Source organism: Anabrus simplex, chromosome 1 (assembly GCF_040414725.1).
Source record: "Anabrus simplex isolate iqAnaSimp1 chromosome 1, ASM4041472v1, whole genome shotgun sequence".
Classification (NCBI taxonomy): domain Eukaryota; kingdom Metazoa; phylum Arthropoda; class Insecta; order Orthoptera; family Tettigoniidae; genus Anabrus; species Anabrus simplex.
The window spans coordinates 638363020-638389479 of record NC_090265.1 but is presented as its reverse complement, the minus strand read 5'-3'; the positions used below and the strand labels follow the sequence as shown (position 1 = coordinate 638389479).

Genomic DNA, 26460 nt, shown 5'->3' with positions numbered 1-26460 from the left:
CAGCGCAATAAGTAATAAAAGTAATCTCAGATAACCTACTCTAGCGCCCTCAATTTCATATTTACACGGACGTGAACCCACGTCCACCAGGCAGAATTTCGTGTCAACAGATGGACTCTCACAATAATTATATCGTGCAAGATAACTTAAGGGTAAATATGCAACCATAAGAAATGCAGAAACAAAAAAAAATAAAGGTAAGGAGATAAACGTTCGAATGAATGAGGTAACAGTGTCCCCAGAAAACATCTCTGTTTCAAAGGAAAGATGACCTTCCCGCGGGCTACACCAAGATGGCTGTGCTACCCCCAGAGTGCGGGCCGTGCATTGACCTGCTTCGTCTAGCCATGACGGACTCGCCCTAAGCAAAAAATTTGTAAACACACCGACCGGCTGTGACCCAGTATCCTGGTTCTCGTGCTCCCAGAGCTAACTTCACAAAGGGGCTTTTATTTATCTACGCTTGACAAAGCAAAATAGCCACAAAAATAAGTGAGGAAATACATCTTACACTATGTATCCGATTTCACTGACAAACAACCACGGGCCCCAATTATAACATAAAAAGTCTACGATCGTACTACACCCCGATAAATCAAATACCGTCAAATTTACGACGAGGTCACAGTCACCTAAGGTCTGTGGTTCAAGCCCTGTCCGGCAGAGTCGCACAGAGTCCAATAATACTAATGTCTCCACCAGCGTTACAGATCACGTTCATTTAAGTTGCATAAATACGATTAGCATGCACCCCTAACATCACGCAGATATGTCTGCCCATCCCCATAAGATGAAAGAATGATTATACAAGTACCCTAATCATACAAGAGAAAAGAAAACGTATCCAACGAACGACGGTTCAAAGACATGTCCCGTCTACCACTCTCAAGCAACTTATATCCGCATGGCACACAACATCTTGCCGTGTTATCAAGATTACATCATTGTCTGCTTTACATAAAGATGACAAAACAAATCTAACTACTCTTACCCTAGATATATCAAAACAATCTTAATATGCAGCCTGATGGGCCACAATCAAATCCTATATTAATATTTACAAGTTTAATTCTACTATCTCTGCGTGACACCTTAACTCTACCACATGTCTAGTATCTCATGGTCCACTTATCTCATTATGGTGATCTCCTCCTCTCTCCCTCCGGGTAGGCTATCATGATTTAGCCCATCACGGTAGAGGTCTCAGCCAGGGTCGATTCTTGGAGTCCGGTCTTCCTGCCCCGCTGGTCCATGGTGCTGTCTTCTTCTTGAGGGATGCCTCGTTCAAGGTAGCGTCTTCGAAGCCACGTTCTGAAGTTCTTGCACCTCACTTCCCTCGGAATATCTCGACTTCTTACTACAATGAAATATTCACTTTAAACACAACGCAACATTCTGGACTTCATGTAGGTTGAGCTAACATACAGCGCTAACACTTCGCAATATACATTCCTCGTCCTCCATTCTCGTATAACTGAATACTCGCTAACTTGTTCACTATGCCACAAACTATTTTCTGCTCTAGAGACTATCCACTCGGTTATTCTGTTTTTATGCCCGCTTAATTTGGATTCAACAGTCTATCAGAGGATAAATATAGCCCTCCTTAGCCTATTGTCCACACTTCCTCGGCCCCTCAGGAGCTTCGCCCCTAGCGCTATTTATCCGAGTCTACAAGTACGGCGTTCTTTTGTTACTGATACAATTAACCACACGCGATCTCATTGATAAGTATCTGAACATCGCGCCACCTATAAATCCACCACCTGTAACTCTGTAAGTCACCGATCCACTGGATCAAAGTTGTCGCACTGTAATAATTACACACTGTCTTTGTTCTGAACAAAAGGTTTCTGGCGCAATCTAGGCAGACGTGCGACGCGTGCTGGCAGCAATATGATCGTCAACTGGATGATCTCCCCCCATATCACTCAGATTTTATATGAGGCAACACACCAAAGGACGCCAGGGAAAGTCCCGAGAAACAACTTGAGTCTGGAATGTGGCCACTGACAGAGCTTCCCACGGTGGTTCTGCTTGGTACATATTTATTGATCTCATTCTATGTTAATAAACCTAGAGGTATCTATAGCTTCGTAAAATTCTAGCAATCATTTCCATCTTTTTATTTTCCTGAGAAGCCTTCAATTACGGGAATTACGACACAATTTCCGTAATGTGGTGGGCCTGTCTGCTCCCGCTAAAAATCTGTTAAGATGGCAGGTCTCTCCCCCAGAGAAAATCCCATCTCTCTTTCTCTCTTCCTCACATATTCTTTCTTCGTCACACATGACCACGCCTTGCCTCGGGAAATCACCTTCACGACTCCCGCGCTCTATATAGCATCACGCCCTCACAAGCGGCGTCCTACTGCAAAATTTTTACTGCGTTAAATATCCATTCTCGCGGTTAAATATAATGGTACATAAGATACATACATTAACTGATTGTCAAAATTTGCAGCACAAAAGAAATGCCTCCTGATTTCAGAGACAGTCTGGTAGTTCCCATATTTAAGAAAGGGGATCGAACAAACTGCAATAAATATCGGGGAATATCCTTACCGTCGTGCATGGGAAAGCTTATTGCTCGAATCTTGGCAAATCGTATTGTACCCCTGGTGGAGAAAATACTTCCAGAGAGTCAGTGTGGCTTCAGGCCTTCTAGAAGAACCACAGATATGATATTCACAGCTCGTCAACTCCAGAAAAAAATGCAGATAAAAAATAGACCTCTTTATATTGCCTTTATTGATCTTACCAAGGCATTTGGCTCAGTGAACCGAGAAGTTTTTTTGGAAAATTTTAGCTCTATATGGCTTTCCGCAGAAATTTATTGCCATCTTGAAATTGCTGTACACTGATATGATGGCAGCTGTCATTGGCAACGGCTCTATTGGAGAGCCATTCCATATCAATACCGGTGTTAAGCAAGGCTGTGTGATAGCCCCCACTTTGTTTTCCTTGTATGTTGCCGCTGTCATGGAACTTGTCAGAGATGATCTCCCTCCCTTATAGGATGGATGGTAAACTTTTTAATTTGAGCCGTTTAAAGGCAGGAACTCGAACATCGTCTGCAGCATTAGTTGAGTTACAGTATGCTGATGATAATGCTGTCGTAGCTCAGACACAAGAAGAGCTTATGATAATCCTGAATGCTTTTTCTGCTGCGTACAACAAGATCGGACTAAAACAATACCTGCAAAACACAGATCCTATACCAACCAGCCCCTGGGGAAGGTCAAAGAGATATCAATGTCACAATTGATGGAGTGAGCCTTGAAGTTGTAAACACCTTCCCATACCTTGGCAGCACCCTCTCACCAAGCGCAAATATAGATTCAGAAATCCAACCCAGAATTAACCGTGCAGGAGCATCCTTTGCTAAGTTAAGATCTCGAGTTTTTGACAATCATGATGTCAATATCACAACATAGATTCTTGTGTACAATTTTGTTGTAGTTCCAACTTTATTCTACGGATCTGAATCCTGGACATGCTACAGTCGACACCTTAAGAAGCTGGATCAGTATCATCAACGTTCCTTGAGGATAATACTGCAAATAACTTGGCAAGACAGGCACACAAATATCAGCGTTCTTGAAGAGGCGCACACCACCAGTATAGCTACGATGGACAGGGCACGTAGTTCACATGCCCAATAATCGCATTCCCAAACAAGTGTTTTACTCTGAGCTAACAGTAGGTAAACGCTGTCTAGGCGGTCAGAGGAAGCGATTTAAAGATGTAATCAAGGCTAAATTGAAGAGATGTAACATTGATGTTGATAACTGGGAGAACTTAACCCTTGAGCGTTCATCCTGGAGATCACTAGTCCATTACGGCACACTGTCTTTTGAAGAAAACCGCCGACGTACAGCGAATGACAAGAGGCAACGTAGGAAAGAAAAAGAAGTGCTGAGAAGACATAGAAATAACATGACTGCTCCACCTGGGACTACCTGTCATCACTGTGGCAAATTGTGTAACTCCCGCATTGGACTGTACAGTCACCTCCGAACGCATAGATGAAGAAGCATCTTGCCTGGAGGACAAACCTACTCGATTACGAGTGTTTGCTATCATCATCATCATCATCATCATCATCATCATTGTTGATCAATGTTATGCGCTTTCAATATTGTAGGCCTTCACATTTAGTTTTCTTCCGACTCTGAAATACCGCTCTTATAGTTGGTACGGTAAAATTGAATAAAACATAAGTGGTCAGAAAGTGTATTCTCTATAAATTTTGTTATGTGGTACTTTTCAATAGGACCAATAACATAGATATTTAAACATTAAATTTTAGGCGCCTTTCGCTAAACTACAATTTCATACTGGGCGAATACAATTGTTTATAACTTAGACTGTAGTTTCTTATTCCCCGAGTCTATATATCGACTTTCATTAAATTCTGTTAACCCATTTTCTCGTGGCTCGGCGTTGATATGGACTTGGCAGCAAAATTACAAATTCATGAATATCTGTGTTATCAAAGCCGGTACGGTAACAATGTAAGACATAAATTTAATTCCATGCAACTTTGGTTATGTAGTATTTATCGATAGGGCCACTAATAATATAAATATTTGAGAATTCAATTTTAGGCCTTGCCCTAAACTACACTCAGCGTGAGTAAAATGATTTATAGCCTAGATTGTAGTGGCTCATCCCCCCACTTCACATACCGATTTTCATTAAATTCTCTTCAGCCGTTTTCTCGTGATGCGTGTACATACATACATACATACATACATACATACATACATACATACAGAAATTACGGAAAAGTAAAAAGTTCATTTCCTGGTTACTATGGATATGACCGATGCAGAAACGCCACTCTTCAAATTCAAAACAATATACAGACAAAACTCTTATTTTATATATATTGATACTACGATAGTGATTTATCTGCTGTCGAACCACGTGTGAAGGAATTTAATTTCATGTATGTATGTATATATGTATGTATGTATGTTCAGTCTTCAGCCCTAAGGCTGGTTGGATCCCCAACAGCTCTGCCATCAGCTGTCATAGATGACCTAGGCATCACTAAAGATGCATACTAGGGAAATTAGGAGTGAGGTAGTTTCCCGTTGCTTTCCTCGCCGAGCCAGAAGTTGCTATTACATATCAGTCTGCCAAGCCCACTGAAATGCACCAACCGACCCTATGAGCAACGTTTTCACACCATTCATAGCAGGGACTGGCTGCACAAGGAATGGCATTACCAGCATCGTTCATACCTCAGTCACTTTCATATTGTCAAAGCCAAGGGTAAGACTGCGACAGATCAATAAAAGTAACAAAATTGCTCTAGCCCATACCAGAAGACATAGTGCACTGTAAACACTAGGTCCTGCCAGCAAAGGCAAGTTTGACCGATGAACTAACATATAAGGTGTATGCGTATTAATTTGACACATACGTCAGTTTGTTCGTCTGACATTAAGTTACCCGCACACACACACAAGCTGAGTCCGCCAAACATTAGCATCTGTGTCGTATCGTTCAGTGATCATGTCGACGTTTGTGCCTGAAAAAAGAACATTTGCGGCACGCGTTGCTTTTCTTACTTCATCTAAAGAAAAAGGCTGTGGGAAGTCATTGTTTGCTGGTAGAAACATATGAACACGCTCCATCGATTAGAACAATTGAGGCATGGTTTCAACAATTTAAACGTGGTGATTTCAATGTGCAAGACATTGCCCGCTCTGGAAGATCACAAAAGTGCGAAGACTTTTGAAGCCCGGCGAAACCGCTAATGAAAAACGCTATCGCCAACGAATGATTAATTTAAGTAAGGCATTGATCGAAAGACAACCGGAACTGGCCAGAAGACATGGCAAAGTGATTTTGTTACACAACAATGCGCCGTCTCACACTGCAGAACCAGTGAAAGACACCTTGAAATCTCTTGGATGGGACATCCTTCCGCACCCGCCGTACTGCCCCGACCTGGCACCATCTATCACCTCTTCGCATCAATGGGGCACGCGTTCGCAGAGCAGCACTTCAGCAATTTCGAGGAAGTTGGAGAATGGCTCGACGAATGGCTTGCCGCAAAGGACAACCAGTTTTTCTGGTATGGTATTCATAACTTACCTGAAAGATGGGTGAAGAGTGTAGAAGCCGATCGCCAATATTTTGAATAAACAAAAAATGAATTTCCTTGAATATTACGCGTTTTCTCTACTACCAAAACCGACAAAAACGTATGCATACACCTGGTACAAGTTCATATTTCCATAGACGCAAATACTGTACTATGTTAATTTGGAGGACCAGACTGCACTGCACGGACAGACACAAATATCACTCCCAGACATGAGTCGCGGCATTTAGTTCGTACACCAATTTACACGTGAAGCCTTACAGGTTCAAAAACACGTCCGTTGCTGCTACTAGCCATCTTGTCTCTGTCTAGTTTCGTTGCCTACGCTATAATACAAGGCCTTGAAATGCACTCATGGAAACTGGCGTCATCCTAGTTCACCATTCAGCCGCTAGGATCGCGTTCTTGACCCTTTCTGTTCGCATGGCTGTATACGTCAGTACGTAAATTATATCCTAAATAAAGAGAGTTTAATTTTGTTGCGAGTATTGGCAGTATTTTATTTATAGAGCGGTGCTTCATTGGCTTTGGATATGTCACTGAAGTTTCAAAACTTTCCTTTTGTGGGGCTTCTTATCAAGTTTCAAAACTGTCTCTTCTACTTGAGTGGCTCGAAGCAATGTTGTCTAATAGAGGTCTCAGAAATTTTGGTAGTAAAAAGAGGTGGTTTATCGTCTTTACAGTTTCTACGCTTAATTTCACTGATGAACATGTCTTTCGAAAAAAAAAACCACCTTTTAGTAACTCTCTTCGGGGCAAGTTTTGCACAGCAGAGATGATAAATTCCGTAGTGCATTGCAGAAGTGCCACAGACGATGGTTTCGGGTATCTGAGAGCTCCTCGATCTTGAAAACGATGTTGGACTTCGAGTAGCTGGAGAAGAGATATGTTCTAAATAGCCTTCACAGTCCGTTTGTTCTTCTACCAAACACACTAAGTAGGCCTATCATGTTACCATAGCTACAGAAATACCATTCATTTTAGCTTGTAATCTTGAAACGAATTAATCTTATTTATATAGTAGCCAACTCTTAACAATCAAGTATTGTTCAAACAGATTTGATGTAATTTACCTTGCAAGGGTTTTGTCATGGTAGATATTATGTGCTCAGGAAGCTGTGGAATTTGCACATATTCGCGACTTTCATGCGTTCTATAATATTCTCATCCATCTGGCACTTTCTTGATTGCAGTAAACTGTTTCGTACAGTGTGGGTCTTCTCTTCATCGCTCAGCTCAACATTGCCATGTTTTGATGCCGCAATAATCCCAGTATGGAGCGTTGTTACGATTGCGTTAAGGAATGGCCTTGCGTCCATAGTATCATTGTATCCCACTTTGCGTCTTAGCTGAAGAAGAGCTCAGTGTCATCACTTGTTAAGTTCCTTGTCAATACATAATGCAAATGTACACTTATGACTTTATGAGGCATTTTACGCAGGCCCCAGTGGGTTGATTAGTTAAGATCGATTTTAAACTGCCTATGTCTTTAAAACTCTCCGAACAAACCACCCGCATACTTTTCAAATCACAGATTGTTCCATGGGAAAATGAAATAGACTTTCAGCTCTTGCTACATTCATTCTCTCCAAATTTGTCAGGCAAATTACTTTTCTGGTTAGTTTCCTTACCGGCTTCATTAATTGAAGATTTGAGTTTGAAGAAGCCTCTCGACGGTAGCATTGTTTACAAAATCGTCCAATGACAAATGTTGGGATCGGTCGATTTCTTTTACGTAACGGGGGCGAAAACTTAGGAACAGAGGCCTAGTTTCATCAGCTGGACGTCGTATCTCATGCGTAATGCTTCCTCCGCATAATTTTTTGAACACTGAACATTCACTGGAAACATGTGAAATTAAATTCTACTACCTTTAATTTATCGTGAATGGAGCTGTGAATACTTAAGAAGATTACACATACTCGCAACCAACTCACTTAATAAACCCGTTTAAAGGCGCGAACCCGGTAGACAGGGGGCAAGAGAGCGATCCTAGCGGCCCGGCATTGAACTTAAGTGTGACCACTACGATAGAGTCTCACGGGCGCTATTTCAAGGCCATGTATTATAACGTAGGCAACATACAGTTTTAAAGTTTATATATCGAAGCATCGAAGATGCAGCTACACCTTACCAACTATACCATGTTAAATTTATCACGAGCGGCATACGCAGTGTTGTCGCAACAGGGTGTTTGTGCGATAATACAAATATTTCTTTTCTGTTGGTTATTGGCATGGCCATGAATACGTATGACCTCAAAATAATGTCCTGTTTCAAAAATAAAACATTTAAGTCGAAAATTTGATGTAGTAGCTCAGGTAAGTTTAGAAACAAAATTTTACGTCACACCGACACGGATAGGTCTTACGGCGACGATGGGATTGAAAAGGGCTATGTGTGGGAAGGAAGCGACTGTGGCCTTAATATACAGCCCCAATATGTGCCTGGTGTGAAAATAGGAAACCATGGAAATCCACCTTCCGGGCTACCGACATTGGGGTTCGGACCCACTGTCTCCCGGATGCAAGCTGACAGCTACGAGCCCCAAACCGCATAGCCACTCGCTCGTTAGATCAGGTAGTATCTAATGATGGACTACTTAGGGTTTTGCTGACATATACATTAAAATATTTTCCAGTGTGAAAACGTTCGCTTCTTGTACGTAGAACTATTGTAGCTATCACCTTCGCATTCGGGAGATAGTGGGTTCGAACCCCACTGTCGGCAGCCCTGAAGATGGTTTTCCGTGGTTTCCCATTTTAATAATTAATTTTAATGTTATTTGTTTTACGTCCCACTAACTACTCTTACCGTTTTCGGAGACGCCGAGGTGCCGGAATTTAGTCCCGCAGGAGTTCTTTTGAGTGCCGGTAAATCTACCGACACGAGGCTGACGTATTTGAGTACCTTCAAATACCACCGGACTGAGCCAGGATCGAACCTGCCAAGTTGGGGTCAGAAGGCCAGCGCCTCAACCGCCTGAGCCACTCAGCCCGGCGATTTCCCATTTTCACACCAGGCAAATGCCTGGGTTGTACCTTAAGGCTATGGTCGCTTCCTTCCTACCCATAGCCCTCTTCTATCCCATTGTGGCCGTAAGACATATCTGTGTCGGTGTGACGTAAAGCAGATTGTAAAAAAAAAAAAAAAAAAAAAGAAAGAAAAATGTACGTAGAACTTTACCATACAACTTATGCGTTCATACACTACCTGAAACTGCAGTGCAGTTATGTACTTAGAACTGTGTCTTGCACATGACATATTACTTGAAGCTGCAGTGAAGTGACTGGTGCACCTACAAAATATTTCGCACACACTACGGACGCATACTATCTGGGTCTAACGAGAAGTCGCAGCAGCTTGTAGGTACGGCAGGAGTCACAGATACTACGCTCTTAGCTAGTCGTAACGGACAATGCGAGCTCTCTCAATCAATGCACATTCCTTATCAAACTGTTCATTATGCAGTACATACAGTAAATGATTAACTAAGGCACAACTGCTCTACCAGTTTGAAACTTGACATCACCTCAATTTGAAAGAGTCGCCGCAGACGTAAAGGATTTTTTTGTCAGGCCTTGAGACTTGAGTCGGGCGCATGCGCGGCAGCCATGCTTACTCCTCGTACCTCTTACAACGCATTCACGCGAGTTCTCATTAGGCACCCGTAGCAGCTAGAAGAGAGACGGTAGGTGTCACGAGACGGATGCGCAGTAGACTGCCGTGGTCATGACGTCACTGGACCGTCGCTCCCATTACACTACGCATTGTTTGGCATGTTAATATTAGTCTACATACTCTTTGGTGTCGGTGATTTCATTCTAAGCAGTGAATTCCGGTGCACTGCTGTTCGTCTGCGGTCTGTACATTGTTTTTTTAATTATTTAATTACTTTCGAGGCTTCCGAATGTTTTGAAAGTCGCGAACTTGTACATATCGTTCGTGAATGAAGTGAATTCCAGTGTATATGTCGTGTTTGTGCTGTTAAAAGGCCGTCCTGTGCGGTTGCAGGCTGTATAAACAATCCCAGCCATAATATACTTTTGTGAAATAGGTTTTCATGCTTTACTGGATATTCAATAATAATAATAATAGTAGTAGTAGTAGTAGTAGTAGTAGTAGTATATTATATTCTGTTAGCAATAAAAAAGCAACAATGAAAGTACAGTACTTACTATTTTCAGGAAAAGTAACAACATGCAGTATTTAATGTTTATTTTATTTAGACTTTGAAAATCCACAGCCTGTTTCGGTTAATATTATTTCTTGATTGTTAAGCTCTGATTTATTTAATCTGTACGTGTATAGTATTGGGAACTGTAAATACTAACATTTCCGGTATATTGGAACATTTAAAAATTATTTTTAAACATATTGGCAAAAGATCTCATTATTCTGGATTTCAAAGTATATCTGCAATATTTACGAAAGCACACATAAAATATAATAAAAAAATAATAGTTCTGTGCAATATCTTAGTGGTTTTCATGTGAAAATTTTTATTACATAAATGTAATTGTGATAAGGAACATAAGCGGGGTGCTCGGCACGCTGATTTGCAGTAAGTTATAGCCCCTGGCAGACGGTCCACGGTCCGCTGACGTCACACGCTCCTGGCCGGCTGCGCGTGACACCTACCGTTTTTTTTTCAGCTACCGTGGTACTACTTGATGCACTGTACGGCGGGTGGTACAAGCCGAGAGGCAAACGAATCTACTACCCATCTCACAAGTATCACGCTCTAGTTCAAACTCCTCCTTCAGACAAACCAATCGCTAAGTTACTAACTACGATCATTCATCCCTACCATCCGTAATGTTATTTTTACTCTTTTGGGGAGATTGGGATAGGAAAGGGAGCTAAGAATGGGATGGAAAGTGACCAGAGCCCTGATGTGAAAATGAGAAACCACGGAAAACACCTCCATGGTTGTCGATGGAGGGGTTCAAAACCACCATTTCCGGAATGGAAACTCACAGCTATGTGACCCGGACCGCGCAGCCAATTCACTCTGTGTAAGGAAGTGAACTACCTGGACAGAGAGTTAAGGGGGCCGCCTTGCCGTGGCGGTAAAGGCGAACTCTATTCATCCGGAAGCACGTGGGTTCGATTCCCCATGAGGAAGGAAACCCTTAGAAACGAGACTTCCAGTTCAGAAGCAGCATATACAGTAGTCCTAGGTTTCATTCAGAGTACTCCAGAAATTAGTACAGTGTTAACGTCTTGAGGCGACGGCAGCTAGGCATGAAGTTATGCACTCTCTCCCACTTCGTGCCGAGGTTACGGATAGTGGAACCCGATACTTTCTGCTCTTCCAGGGGCCTTCATAGCCTGTATTGAACTGGATTAGCATTGCCTTTGGAGAGAGAGTAAACAAAGTGGAGTTTCTAGAGGTAACTGAGGTGTCTTGAAACGGAATGCAGAGAACATAACTGTGGACACTTAGAAATACAGTATTATTTTACGAATGGGGATAAAGCTAGGGCTACAGAATTTTGTACTGGGCTAAAATTTGAAATTTAGTTTCGGTTACGTTAAGTCAATTTCAAGTTAATTTTTCAAGGGCACACGAAAGATAGCAATAGCTGTCGAGGTACTGCTTTGATCACTATACAATACAGTACAACGTGTTCATATGCGTTTCAGAAAAGGATTTGATCAAAGGTGGAGAGGAAGTTGGATGTGGTTTCAGATTACAAGAGGACCAGCTTTTAAGTTTGTGTCAAATAACTGAAACATGCTAATAGATTTACATTTATATTTCAAATATCCAGAGGTGTTTGGCTAAGAGAACAGAAATGTTGGTAAATATGCACTATAAGCTTCATTGTGTCTTAGGTCAACATTTTACCCTCTTCGAGTTCTGTCGCGTGATCAGTACAGATGTGCTAAACTGAAACAGAACCTCATTTCAAACCGAAAATCTGATGCACTCATTTCCATCAACCTTATTCTCCATTATGCACTGCACTCTAGTTCCACAATGCCAGCGGAGTCTTTGTCTAGGATGCTGATAAAATAAATACCTAGTTAGTGGATTTATTCCCCTATTGTTTTTAAATTAGACTGACTACCTTTTTGCCCAAGCAGGAGATGCCTGACCCTAATTGTACACAGTTTTCTAGCTCCGTTACCGCTATACGTCTCTATTTATGACCTAATTTCAACCACTACTACGACTTCTCTATATACCACTCTCTCCTCGCTTTCAGTTTTCTTCAACACACTCATGGTGCAAGAAATATGACAACCAGCGAAATATCCATTAACAATATCCCTTCCATAAATACAGCATTTAACGAGATTCTACTGCGAATTTATCTACACTAACTTTTAAAAGATGTTCAGATCAAACTTGCTTCTATTTGTACAATTTAATACAGCATAGACGCATTTCTCATACATTTCAGTACTTTGCCGACGCTGGCTCTTTACTTTAGGACAGTGAGATCTGCGGGCGGTCTCACAACGAATTGTATACAATGGAGCCGCGTCCCGTCTCATTCACAGATTATGGTTTCGTTTTCTCTGGCTCGTCTGCACAAAAGTCAAACTAACTTTTTATGAAGCGGGACATACAGAACGTACTTAGGAGCTAGGACAATTACGAAATTAATCAATATGAACTTTCAGCTTCTTAATGCATTTTATACGGAAAGTAAACGTACAAATGCAGGAATGGAAGCGTTTGCGTTCAGACAGTTTGGTAAATCATAAATCATCTGTCATAAAACCAGAGGCTTTGTATGCAGCGGAATGCCTTACTAAATGAAGAAAGGCCTCATAGAAAATTTGGAAATTAAAGGAAAGAAGAAAGAAAGAAAGAAAGGTGAACATACACGTCGGCATAACTATAAACTGTATACTCAATGTCCAGAAGATCTCTGATGTCATGCGGAGAAGAAGAATTGCATTTATGGCCACTTGCTAAGAATGAAACCCGTAAGATTATAAAACCAGATCTTTACCTATTTTAAAGACAAGAAGACTCAGCCAATTTGGTTCAAGGAGGTGGAAAGGGACTTATAGGAGATGGGGAGCACTTATGAAGATATATAAGAACTCAATCCACTGAGAAGGAAACAAAAAGACCACCAGGATTTTCAAGAAATGCCAAAGTTGAAGACGGGAAAGACGTGGACGGAAGAAAGAAAAGAGTAACACCGGCAACGAATGAAGGAACACTGGGCAAAGCTCACAGAAGACAGCTGAAATATCGTGGTTGTTAGTAGGTCGATACGAACAAATAATAATAATAATAATAATAATAATAATAATAATAATAATAATAATAATAATAATAATAAAGCACTCCTGGATGATCGACTTAGGAACAGCAATCTTTTGTGAAAATAAACCCTGGTCGTAAAACAGGAATGAATGCAAGAATGTGAGATACCATTTAAGTGTAGTCTACATTTTGAAAACAAAAATACTCGTACAAAGATGGCTTTTTTGGTCGCTCCTCACAATATCTGGGAGACCTACCGGCGTTCTCAAAGAAATTGGCGTTCTTACTCATTATTGACTGATTGAGGCTGAGATATCGGAATTTTATCCCGCGGCAGTTCTTTTATGTGGCAGTAAATCTTCCTACAAGAGGCTGGCTTATTTGAGCACTTTCAAGTATTATTGCACTGAGCCGGGATCTAACTAGCTAACTTTCTTCAATAATTGAACTTGTGCTTTATCGCACAGACACTCAAGGAAATGAATGTTGGGAGAATGAACAGAAGGAATATACACAAACAATCACTAAAAGATGCGACGAAAACTCAGGCTGTTGAACCACGCGGAAGTCTGTAGCAACGTGATGATGCGACAGTTCCAAGGGACGGTGAAGGCAGTCGTTGCGAAAACTACAAAAAACAGCCTCCAACTCGTAAGTTTTAATGCCATATGTGTATTACTTTCTCTATTTATCAGGTCACATATTTTCCGAGCGGAGTAGTCACGCGTGATAATGCGCTCTGCATTCGGGAAACGAGTGAGTTCGAACCCCAGCGTCGGCTGTCCTGAGAAAAGTTTTCTGCGGTTTTTCCACTTTCACTTCCACGCAAATTCCTGGACAGTTCCTATTCACAGGCCATAACAGTTTCCTTCCACTTCCTTATCCGATTTCATTCACTATCATTCATTTCATTTCAGTAGCTCTTGAACCGAGGTTGGCGTCAGAAAGGACGTCCGGCCGTAAAAGAATAAAAATTAAATTAAAATGTTGCCGGTAGGCTGTCACTACTGTAACGACCATAGGTTTTAGAGGCTTTCGTATTTATTTATTTATTTATTTATTTATTTATTTATTTATTTATTTATTTATTTATTTATTTCCACTTTCCCCAACTGAAAATTGCAACTGACTACAAAGCATACAAAAAAGACACGATAAATATTAAAAATAATTGTGGGTTGGTTAGCACATTTGACACAGGTTGCAGTAAAAAGTTGCATTATTAAATTTATTCTATACAACTGACCACACCGGGCGAGTTGGCTGTGGGAAGCTGTGAACTTGCATCCGGGAGATAGTGAGCTCGAGCCCCACTGTTGGCAGCCCTGAAGATGATGATCTGTGGTTTCCCATCTTTCACACCAGGCAAATGCTGGGGCTGTAGCTTAAGGCCACGGCCGCTTCCTTCACACTCCTTTGCCTTTCTTATTCCATCGTCGCCGTAAGACCTGTCTGTGTCGGTGTGACGTAAAGTTAATTCTAATAAATAACTGACCACGATGTACTCACAACGACAGCTAACGTCCAACAGAGCGCGCGAGTCAATACGAAGCCATCATATAACAAGAGTATGCGTGTGACGCCACATATTTAGTACACATTTTGCCTTACTTGAAAATTACGCTTCAGATTTTTCTTTTTTTGCAACAGGTATCCTTTTTTATGTGTCAACTGAATTATTATTAAGATTATTAGGTGCTGATAGGTTAGAATGCAAACTTACTTAAGCCAGTAACAAGTATACGCTACACTGTACACCGGTTATGCTATGCGATTTGCATAGACATTAGGGGTACAGCCTACAGAACTCCTTAAATTTATGCTACTCTTCCTACATTTTGGTACAACGGGTTATATAACACTTCCTACAAACCAAATTACTTTGCATTCTAACCTATTACCACCTACAAATCCGAGGTATATTAATCATAACGTAAGTTAGATACTCTCAGTAATATACGTGTTCTACCCAAACACCAAAAGCGTCTTCACATTTTTCATTCCATGTACCCGTTGTCGAGGAACGTAGGTCTACGCTAAAAACATGCCATATAATTTCATCCCGCTTCATTCCAGACGGTTACGTCTCAAAACTCACGAGTTTCAATACACACGGGCTAAAATTAGTTACAAATAGTATCAAAACTCTCGACTACAAGCTGAAAACTAAAGTAAACATTCTAACGAGTCTCAAAATTTACGATTCCTGACGGCAGGTGCTTGAGATGACCGCAGGAGAGATGAGGAGCGCGGTGACTCACGCTTCCCTTTTTAGTCGCTTCTTACTGCAGATGTCATTCCGCCATCCCCAACCCACAGGGGAAAAATAATGGCTGGTGAATGAAAGAGACCGAGGTGTATTATTATTATTATTATTATTATTATTATTATTATTATTATTATTATTATTATTATTATTATTATTATTATTATAATATTTTGCTGTTGTCTTAAAGCTAATATAATGAATTTTTACCTTTCACATAAATTTATAATAATGACGTGTGGCCTCCGGGGAGGTCTGGTGCAGGTCTTTAGAGTTGACGCCGTATAGGCGACCTGCACGTCTGTGAGTATGAGGCCCTACCTAAGATGAAATATAATGCTGAAGACGGCACGAAAACGCAGTCCCCGAGCTATATGAATTAATTAATGGGAGTTAAAATCTCCGACCCGACCGGAAGTCGAACCCGGGACTCCCTGGATCCCTTGGACTAAAGTCCAGCATGCTAAAAATTTATGTATGCAGCCAGACGACATAAAATTAAAGTAGGTATATTGCCCGCTGCTAGTGAAAAAGAAACTGTCAGTTGGTAGTTACTGGAGCTTAGTTCCTTTATGCGGCCAGAATGCGGCATTTACTTGAATAAGGAATTTTATTTAGAGATATTAAAGATCAAGAGAGTTAATTCACTCATTTAGTTTCAACACTTCGAGATTCATTTGAAAAAAAAGACGTGTTTCGATTATTCTGTGCGATATAACAATGATATTTGAAACTCATTCGATTATTTAAATAATCGGTTGGAAGTTATTCGATTATTAAAAGTATTCCATTATCCCATCACTAATAGGGCGGACATTTATCCATTTATCCGTGAGTTTTGAGACTGACCCAGGTAGAGAAACCTGTTCTTACTAATCCTCTTCCTGGAATTCGTGAGTTTTGGGACTCATGAGTTTTGAGATGACACATTTCAGACTCCGTATCAAGAAACGAGTCTAAGGGGTAGACAAACATACATCATGTCACACGTTTCATTTTTCCTTCTGATTATGTTGTGTGTTTCTCCTTGTAAATACCTCAACACCCCACCCCTGGGTGACGTCCACCGACTGGGAACCAATGCCCTAATCAATGCGAAAAAATAAAAATCTTATCCTCCTCCTGCTCCTCGTCCTCAGGTATTGCGGTTCTCCTCAGGCACAACCCCAAATGGAGATGAACTGCAGGTACTTATTCAATCACATTTCAGCCATCTCGCTTATCAAATTTCTGTCAGTACCGGGAATCGAACCCGAGCTCCAGGGGACGGCTGATAACACTAACATTTGCACTAGGCATGTATTATAGTATATTAATTTTTAATACATAAACCATGTTCCCAAGTTTCTTTCGATCGTTGTAAGCATCTTGGAATGCAGGAATCAGATCACAGATATTAGTTTTCTCTCCTAGTATTTAGGGTAACTTTCTTCTGTTATTGAGACAAGCGACACGTTGGGAAATTGATAAAAAGCAAACAAGGTTACAATTAAACGTATCCAAGCATTGCTTTGCGCGGTCAACCGTTACACAGCCGTTACATGTGCGTTACGTCATAAACAAATGTATTGGAACTGTTTCGGTAACTCTAATAAAGAAACTGCACTCTGTGGGAACATTAGAACTCGGCTGAGTATATAAGAGCTGGTTATCGACGAACTTCATATCAGTCACCACTGCACTACTCCAGCCATGAAGACAATCGAGGTAGGTGTGCAACACACAATTATCATCAAATCAATCAATAATGATCTGCATTTAGGGCAGTCGCTTAGGTGGCAGATACTCTCAGTTGTTTATCTAGTCCTTTTTTAAATAATGTCAAAGAAGTTGGAAATTTATCGAAATATCTTCCTTGTTAAGTTATTCCAATCCCCTTAATCATTTTGCTATAAACGAATATTTGCCCCAATTTGTCCTCTTGAATTCCAACTTTATCTTCATATCGTGATCTTTCCTACTTTTAAAAAATACCACTCAACCGTATTCGTCCAGTAATGCCATTTCACGCCTTCTTTCCACTGACAGCTCGCAACATACAGTTTAGTCGAGTAGCTCATCTCCTTACTACCAAGTCTTCCCAGACCAAAGTTTGCAACATTTTCATAACACTACTGTTTTGTCTAAAATTCCCCACAACAAATCGTGCTGCTTTTCATTTGATTTTTTCAGTTCTCGGATTAAGTAATCCTGGTGAGGGTTCCATACAATGGAACCATACTCTAATTGGGGTCTTACCAGATAGTTATATGCCCTCTCTTTTACATCTTTACTACAATCCCTAAATCCCTCATAAATATTTATTTATTTATTTATTTATTTATTTATAATCTCGTTTGTGTAATTCCCCCAGTGATGATCTTTCCTTGTATTAATTAACACCTGCGTATCAGACTGGAGAACCTATTGTGCTGCCACACGGTGGTACGAATCTGCTTTTTTTTTTCTTTTTGCTATTGGCTTTACGTCGCACCGACACAGATAGGTCTTATGGCGACGATGGGGCAGGAAAGGACTAGAACTGGGAAGGAAGCGGCCGTGGCTTTAATTAAGGTACAGCCCCAGCATTTGCCTGGTGTGAAAATGGGAAACCACGGAAAACCATCTTCAGGGCTGCCGACAGTGGGGTTCGAACCCACTCTCCCGAATGAAGGCACGAATCTGACAGCTGATACTGTAGCATTCATCATTACAGTAATAATGTAATTTGTTTTTCGTCCCACTAACTACTTTTATTGCTTTCGGAGAAGCCAAGGTGCTGGAATTTAGTCCCGCAGTAGTTATTTTACGTGCCAGTAAACCTACCGACACCAGGCTGACGTACCTGAGCACCTTCAAATACCACCAGACTGAGCCAGGATCGAACCTGTCGAGTTGGGGTCAGAAGACCAGCATCTCAACCATCTGAGACACTCAGCCCGGTCATTCACCATTACAACGCTGTGCAATCCTAGTTCTTCCGTAGGCAAATGCTTGGGTGCCACTTAGGGTCAGCTTTCATGAGTGTATTAATTCAATTACAAACTTTCTTACATTGTGTCTGCTTGATGGTGGCGTTGATTGCTATTTTGAGACGACTCTTCTAAATCATTCGTGATTGCCTTTGGTACAGCGCTTCTTACACTAGCAATGATCTGATGGATAGTGCTGCCGAGGTTATTTCAATAATACTCTATTATATTTTACAATTTTATTTTATTTCTTTAGCGACACTAGTTTAACTTCGCAGTAACAATGATAGATTTTTCTGTGTCACCAGGATGTAAAAGTGTTCTCTAGGTCTGGGAAGGCATTTATTAAGGTGCAGTCTATGCACGTAGCTGGTATAAAAAAGGAAAATCAAGATAAATCATCGTCTGATCTGACGATGGTTGGGTTCGAACATACTATCTCTTGAATGCAATCCAACAGCTTCACGGCCTGAACTCCGTAGCCAACTTGCACGGTTAAAATTATATTAGGAAGAGTTCCAGGTGAAAAGCCTGATGAAACCGAGCGAAATGTCTGCATTATTCGCGCCGTGTAGATATCCACTTGCATTCGGGAGATGGTGGGTTCGAAACCCCAATATAAGCAGTCCTTGAGGTTTTTCGATGGTTTCCCATTTTTAAGGAAACTTTCAAAAAGTTGTCTCATGTTTGTAACTACTTTACCTCGGATGTAAGGTGGAGCAATTCCAGCCAGAGGGTAGATTTTGTGAAATGGTGCTGGTTGCCGACATCCAGACATAATTCTAAATGTCATTCAGTGCTGTGGCTACCTCTTTGGCATGGAAAAAAAAATAAACCTGTTGTCGTAGAAGCAACTGAGAATTACAGCCCAAGAGCTGTTCTGAGTCTGATGGCGAGAGCGCCCCAGATCATATTTAGATGCAAAGAAACGCAGGTTTGCTTCGATTTACATACTGGTATTCATTGGATTCGTAAATTGTTCGTCGTTATCATAAAATAGGTTTCCTGTTGATAGCCATTTGCCAGCCAGGTGAAATTATAATTACATTATTTGATTTCTTTATTAATTATTCTCAGGAATTGATCATGAAGCAGATCCCTTTAGAAATCATGGTTGGGTCGGCTATGAGACCCCTCTTCAAATTCCCTTCCATGATATCACTCCATTTAACAAATCCTTTGTTTGCACTGCATCACATATCTTTAACGTCTTTAAACTTCACCGTTTCGCAAATAACACTAATTGTACTCATCCACAGCAGTCCTTAACATTTATCTTCCCGAAGGAGTACGCAGGGGGCTGAGATCACGCATTCTTGTGTCTATCAGAAATATGTATATTTCTTAGAGACATTTTTTACTCTCTGCTTAGCTTTAGATTATTTTAGTCAAAAATTGTAAATAGGCTTAATGTTTTATTTTCTTACTTATTATATAACGTTTTTTTAATTTTACTGGATTTCGTATCTATATTTTAATTTATTTTAAAGTTTAATGTTTAATTAAATATTTGTATATTATGAAAATTCAGTTAGTGTGTTCATAAACCCGTATATTATTACATGAAGACGCTACATAAAGGGACTTTCCAGTCTCGGTGGCATGTAAATTATCAATAAATTCAATTCAATTCTCTCTCATATCAGGAAATGTTGCTTTTCCTTATACTCAGAAGGGACTACTTTTTAAAGGAGTATATATTATTAAGAAATATTAATTTAATGAACACGAGTGAAAAATGTTTTATTTTCCCACAGAAGTCTAAGATAATGATTATTCCTTTGCAGATGCTGACGCCTGTCGTTTTGCTGGCCGTTCTTGCACAGTTGACCTCTGCTGGGCATCTAGGCGGTGCAGGCTATGGTGGATACGGGGACGGTCATGCGACCTCTTTTGTTCATCAGCAAGGACCCGTGGTGGGACCTGCCCATGCAGTAGCTGTTGACGAAGGGCATGGAGTATATGGAGGAGGTTACGGCGGAGGTTACGGAGGAGGTTACGGTGGAGGTGATCATGGAGCCAGTCATTATGTTGACTATGTGGTGAGTAACATTACTCCTCTCTTACGAGATAACCACTGACAAGAGGCGTGGACAGGGGCTGAAAATCAAGTAGCCTGGGGTGCTCACTATTGCTTATGTGAGGAGGATACTAGGAGAATAATTAATAAACTCGGCCATGGAGGGCAAGAAAAGTAGAGGAATACCAAGGCGACGATGGCTAGACTCTGCTGTTAATTACGAGTATTTAAAGAAAAGAGATTTGGAACTAAACGAGGCAACAGAGCTAGTTACACAGGACCAGTAGCGGCGACTGGAAATTTCAAGTGGGGAAGTGGGGACAGACAAAAGATTTATAGAAAACAAAAGGTGCCCGGGTCTCTGATATATAGCGGGAATGGGAGGTAAACAACGTTGAAAAGTCCACAATTCTTGCCCTTCAAGCAAGTAACTAAATATTGAAAACATCCTAGGGATATGAGCTACGAATTTTAGGTAAATGAAATATAATTATGATAATATATTGTTTATTTCTTCCTAAAAGTTACAATCCTTTTCTTAATAATAGTTATTCGGTCGATTAGATTAGCAGTTTGCCTTTTTCTACCACTACGAGCGCAAATGCGAGTCAGTGCAAAGTTTTACTTAAGTCTTCATAACTACATTCGGTGTGGGACATTTTTCAAAAAAGAAACTCTTGAGGGTGTTTAACCATGGAACACATTACAGAAAGAAGTACCGTATGTAAGTAAGTTAATTTGGCTAGGAATCTAATATAAAAAGTGAAAACGAGTAAAGAAAAAAGCGATTTTCGAAATTTGTTCTCGTTTCATAGAGCTATGCAGGATTCACAATTTAAAATCTTTCCGGCGTTTAGAGCCCTTAAAATGTCAGCCCAATTGAGAAAATTGCTTAATTTCACGTTCTTAGTATGGGGGCCCCTACTTTGTCTGCTAAGGTTTTCAACATTAAAATAGCTATCGATAGAGACGTAAAGGTTGACAGTCTACAAACTCAAGTGCGGTATTAATAATAATAATAATAATAATAATAATAATAATAATAATAATAATAATAATAATAATAATAATAATAATAATACAGTGCGTCCCACTCCCAGCGGGGCCGGGAAACAACATGCATGTTCCGAGCGCTATATTCACAACTTCCCGCGTATTCTGTTACCGATATTATTACATTTATTGTTTGTTTATGCACCCAATAGCCTTTATCATGAGTACTAACTTTTTTTCAGGCGGTGTTGAAAGAGGTATCCTTCAGTATTCAAATATTCCTGGCATCTCCTAATGACATTGCTATTCACATGCAAAAGTTCCTGCTGCGTATAACTGTCCTAATTACTGCTGTTATTTTGTTTTTTAAGTTCTATGGTGTGAGTAGACCTACTATTTCTGTAAACTTTACTTTTTATGGTTCTCCACAAATAATAGTGTACACAGCAAGATCCAGTTGCAAATAGGCATCTCTGTCAACATTTTAAAAATGTTGCGAGAATGTTTGTGCGGTATGTCTCGGAATTTATGGCGCCGCTCAAAAATATGGGGCTCAATATCCGTTCCGCAGTTACAGCACACCATGCACCAATTTTCTGATCATGTACAGGAACTTCGTGAATTAATCACGGATTTTCAGTGCTCCAATACCTATTGTTTTGTGAAGAAACATGACCACTCAAATGAATACACCGCTTGGAGTGTGCATGTGCATGTCGACTGGCGGCCCCGCTGAGAGCGGGACACACTGTATTATACAATAAAACTTTCACCAAAGGAACAATACTTATGCATGTATTACAGTTAAATAGAAGAATAGCGTGATTATACAATTAAAAATTCATTTATTATTTGACTACACACTAAGTAAAAGACACTAGAGAGAATCGAGTGACAAATATACCCCTACTACCCTTCGTCGCAGAACATGCTTAACATTGTTCCCCGGGTCTGCACTACTTCCTGTGGCGCTGTACAATTCGGTTAGCCGCGACGAATGACATTTTTTGTGTATTATAACTAAGTATTTTTCTTAATAATTAAAAAAATCAAAGGAAATAATTAACTGGAAATACAACAGGGTTCGTACAAATGGCTTTCTTTTTAAAAATCTTAGTTTTAGGGGATTGAAATGGAACAAATTTTACTTCTTCCTTCAGAAAGTGGCTGGGGGTAGGGGTTGGGGGTGAGTGACCCTCCTCACCTCCCTAATCGTCGCCACTGCACAGGACCTATACAGGGTCGTGGAGACGGTTAGTTAATTCACAGAGGCTTGCAGACTGGACAGTGAAATGTGTAACAGTACCTATATAAAGATGATTTATGTATACGTTGCAGCATTTGCTAGTATATCGATAAGGTCTGTTAATTAATAACCTGCACTGACCTTTTCCAGGCGTACCCTAAGTATGATTTCGCTTACGGAGTAACGGATCACCATACAGGAGATTCCAAGGCCCAGAAGGAGTCACGTGACGGCGATCACGTGGTTGGCGAGTACACCCTTAAGGAGCCCGGCGGTAACGTGAGGACTGTGAAGTACGTCGCTGACGACAAGGGAGGCTTCTTCGCTCACGTCATCAACGAAGGAGGTAACGACCACTCTGGAGGAACCTACGGCGGTCACGGAGGGTATGGAGGTGGTCACGGAGGCTACGGTGACGGACACGCCCACTCTTACGCCCACAATCACGGCCCCGTCGTGGGACCACACCACAAGGTTGCTGTTGAAGGAGGATACGGAGGACATGGAGGACATGGAGGATACTGAATATCAAAATTTCCTCTCTCCAAACCGTTGCTTGTGATATTTACTGTTATCTCATTTATTTATTGAATTGTATTTATTTATTTATTTATTAATTACTGTAACGTTGGTGTTTGATTGTAAATAAATCATCTATTATCTCCTTTAATCCATTGGAATAACAATTTTCTTGTCCTTCGCACTTCCAGAATTAGTAAGTTATTTAATTTACATGAATCACAGTTATTCGTTATGTTCTCAAGCAAACTTTTAAATTTATAAAATAAACCCTTAAATATTAACTTCGGACTTTCTTCGGCATTCCACTAGATTTTCATGGTGTGGAAAATTCTGAAGCAGTCAGGGGTGTGGAAAGCCACGAGGCATTTATAGCATTCATATCAGTTAAAGAACTGCAAACCACCACCACAGAAACACAAAACACTGAATATATCCCTCGACATAGGGTCGGCATCAGGAAGGGCATCCGGCCGTAAAATAGGTCAAGTCTACATATGGAACGCAGTTTGCAGCCGTGACCCCTCCAGGGTGTGACAAAAACAGCATAAGAAGAAATGTTATAAACATTTTGAATTTATGATGGTGCCTATTTTTAAATTTTTTCATGCTTATTTAGCCTGCTAAAAGAGGATGTCTTCGTACTTTGCCCTCTATCTTCTGCGCGCAACACACTAATAAGCAGAACCTTCGAATATTAAAAATGACGGTTCTTACGTTCAATTCGGATAATGATTTCCCCCTAAAAATAATTACGAATGTTCACAAATCCTAGGTCATTTCCATATTCATGAAGAAAGAGGTAGGAATGGAAGAACTTTTGTGTAAAGATAATTACAGTTACAGTATATTGATCATAGGCCTACGTCAGAAACAAATAATTTGATTTATCATACCTACACTCAAGATTTTTAGGATATTTCGTAATGTTTCCCTTTATAACAAACTAGCATATGTACCCGTGCTTTGCTACGGTATTCTACATTGTATAGGGATATCGAAGTAAATTACTGTACATGAAGTGAATAAGATTTTTAAAATGGCATGTCTCTTGGCGTTATCCGAGAAACAGCATAGGGAGGCCCGCAGACGTTATTTCCTATGTAAAGTGCAAGTTGCGGAGTTGTAATAACAACGACAGGTCCACTTGTATACTGCAATTCACTATGCGTAACGTCAGTCACATTTTGACTTGCAAGGGGGCACCTATATCTAATGATAAGGAGAATCATGTAAAAGAGTTTTGAAAAAATGCACGCTTCCTTGCCTTCTGCTAGTCAAATCGAGAAGGGAATTATTCATTACAATGGTACACAGGAGTTGGAGGACCACCCCCATTCCTACTGCCAGTTTAAGTCGATGTGGGAAGTACTGATTACAATTGCTACGCTCTCCTGCTGACAGTCACTCTTGATTTGTAAATTATTAATTACAATGGCAGACAAACCCCTTCTGGATCGCTACAAATTGACTTCAATGAATAAATATAGATCGGCATACGGAAGTATATGAATGTTCACCTTAATTTACAGAATAGCTGCTGTTAAACGGTGCATCATATCGAAAACCGGATTGTACGATAAGACGCCTCTGGCCACATTTAGCGATCTAACAGGCTGGTCCTATGATATTTCACCGTATTTCCCCTATTTAAAGGTGAGATTGTTTTAGAAACGTTGAATAGGGTGAAATTTGTGTAAGGTTTTCACACATTGAAATACTTTTCAGATACTTATGCGACAGCTTCAAACATAGAATTTGGCTCACATATGGCTCCTGGGTAGGCCAGTATTCGTGTATAATTTGATGATCCTATAAGTGATTCAAACCATCAATTATACGTGTACAAAGTGCAGAATTTAGGTAAATCCAGAAATAGAGCCAAATTTAACGTATAGAGATACGACAAAATGTCATAGGACCAAAGTTGTAAATCACTCCAAATTGTGTCATCCGTTTTGGGATAAGACTTGCCGTTTAGCCGCAAAATGCCGCGAAATACCTCGAAACGAACGCCTGAACCATCATTAAAATTGCCTCCATATTTCGATATTTTTCTGGGTTAAAAATAAAATTTTTAAACATCTCGTTTTTTCCCGTCGGTTACAGATTAAAAGGTATCATTTTGGAAAATTTCAAATTTCTAGCTCATCTGGCAGATTGTGCCGCCATCTTGATATGGGGGAGGTGGTTATAAATTAGGATTTTCAGGAAACTTTTGAGCCCATGAAACCTATAGGTTATCGTTTTGGATAAATATATCCGACTGCGTTCTTATGTAGATTTGAAACTCCCAGCGTGTCCCCCTCAGAGAATGCTGAGAATTTCCGTTTTTACTAGGGATCCTGAAGTCGTCAGCTTGTCTGGTACCAAGTATTTTCTATGATGCCTGGAAGTTTCTCATTAATTCACATCTGTTTTCATTTTGCTGCCTTAATTTATATATATACAGTGCAGTATATATATATCGCTACATAGTGACTTCCATTTATTAAAATGGATTACATTTCACCCCCTTCCCTAGTGGTTCTAGGGTCGTCTTACTCCCACAGTATATTTTACAGGTAGTAAGTCATACTGGAACATACACACGTTCATTATCTCGGTCATTTTGGGCATTTTTTCCCACCTTTTCTCAGCCCCTATGCCAAAGGGGGCTGAAGTCTGACTTAAAAAATCCGGAATGTTACTATTCATCTCGGCAACCCGGAAAACTGTGGATTGGACACTATTTTCGATTATTTTTATATCTCACTCCCCCCTCGTCTCCCACCGCAAAGAGGGCTGAACATTGATTTTACAAAATCCGGAGTGTTACTATTCATCTCGGCGGCCCCGAAAACTATGGATTCGACACTATTTTTGATTATTTTTATATCTTACTCCCCCCTCGTCCCCCACCACAAAGGGAGCTGAATTTGGATTTTTTTTAAATTCAGAAGTGTCACTATTAACCTCAGCGACCCCAAAAACTATGGATTCGACACTATTTTCGATTATTTTTATACCTGACCCCCCTAACCCTCTACCCCCAAGGGGACTAGAGATGGCTTACCCCCAAGGTGCTCGTCTCCAGATAGCAAATAATAAGTGTTCAAAATTTGATAGAAA

General features: G+C 40.4%; 1 protein-coding gene across 1 annotated transcript in view; it reads left to right on the top strand.

Annotated features, from left to right (window-relative positions):
• The window catches only part of LOC136883401 (uncharacterized), a 56607-nt gene extending 33252 nt beyond the window's left edge, over window positions 1-23355 (top strand). The window contains exons 4-6 of the mRNA XM_068229380.1: window positions 20359-20613; window positions 22981-23242; window positions 23318-23355. Coding sequence (XP_068085481.1) covers window positions 20359-20613; window positions 22981-23242; window positions 23318-23355 — 555 coding nt within the window. The remainder of the gene's footprint in view (window positions 1-20358; window positions 20614-22980; window positions 23243-23317) is intronic.
• Window positions 23356-26460: the final 3105 nt, after the last annotated feature.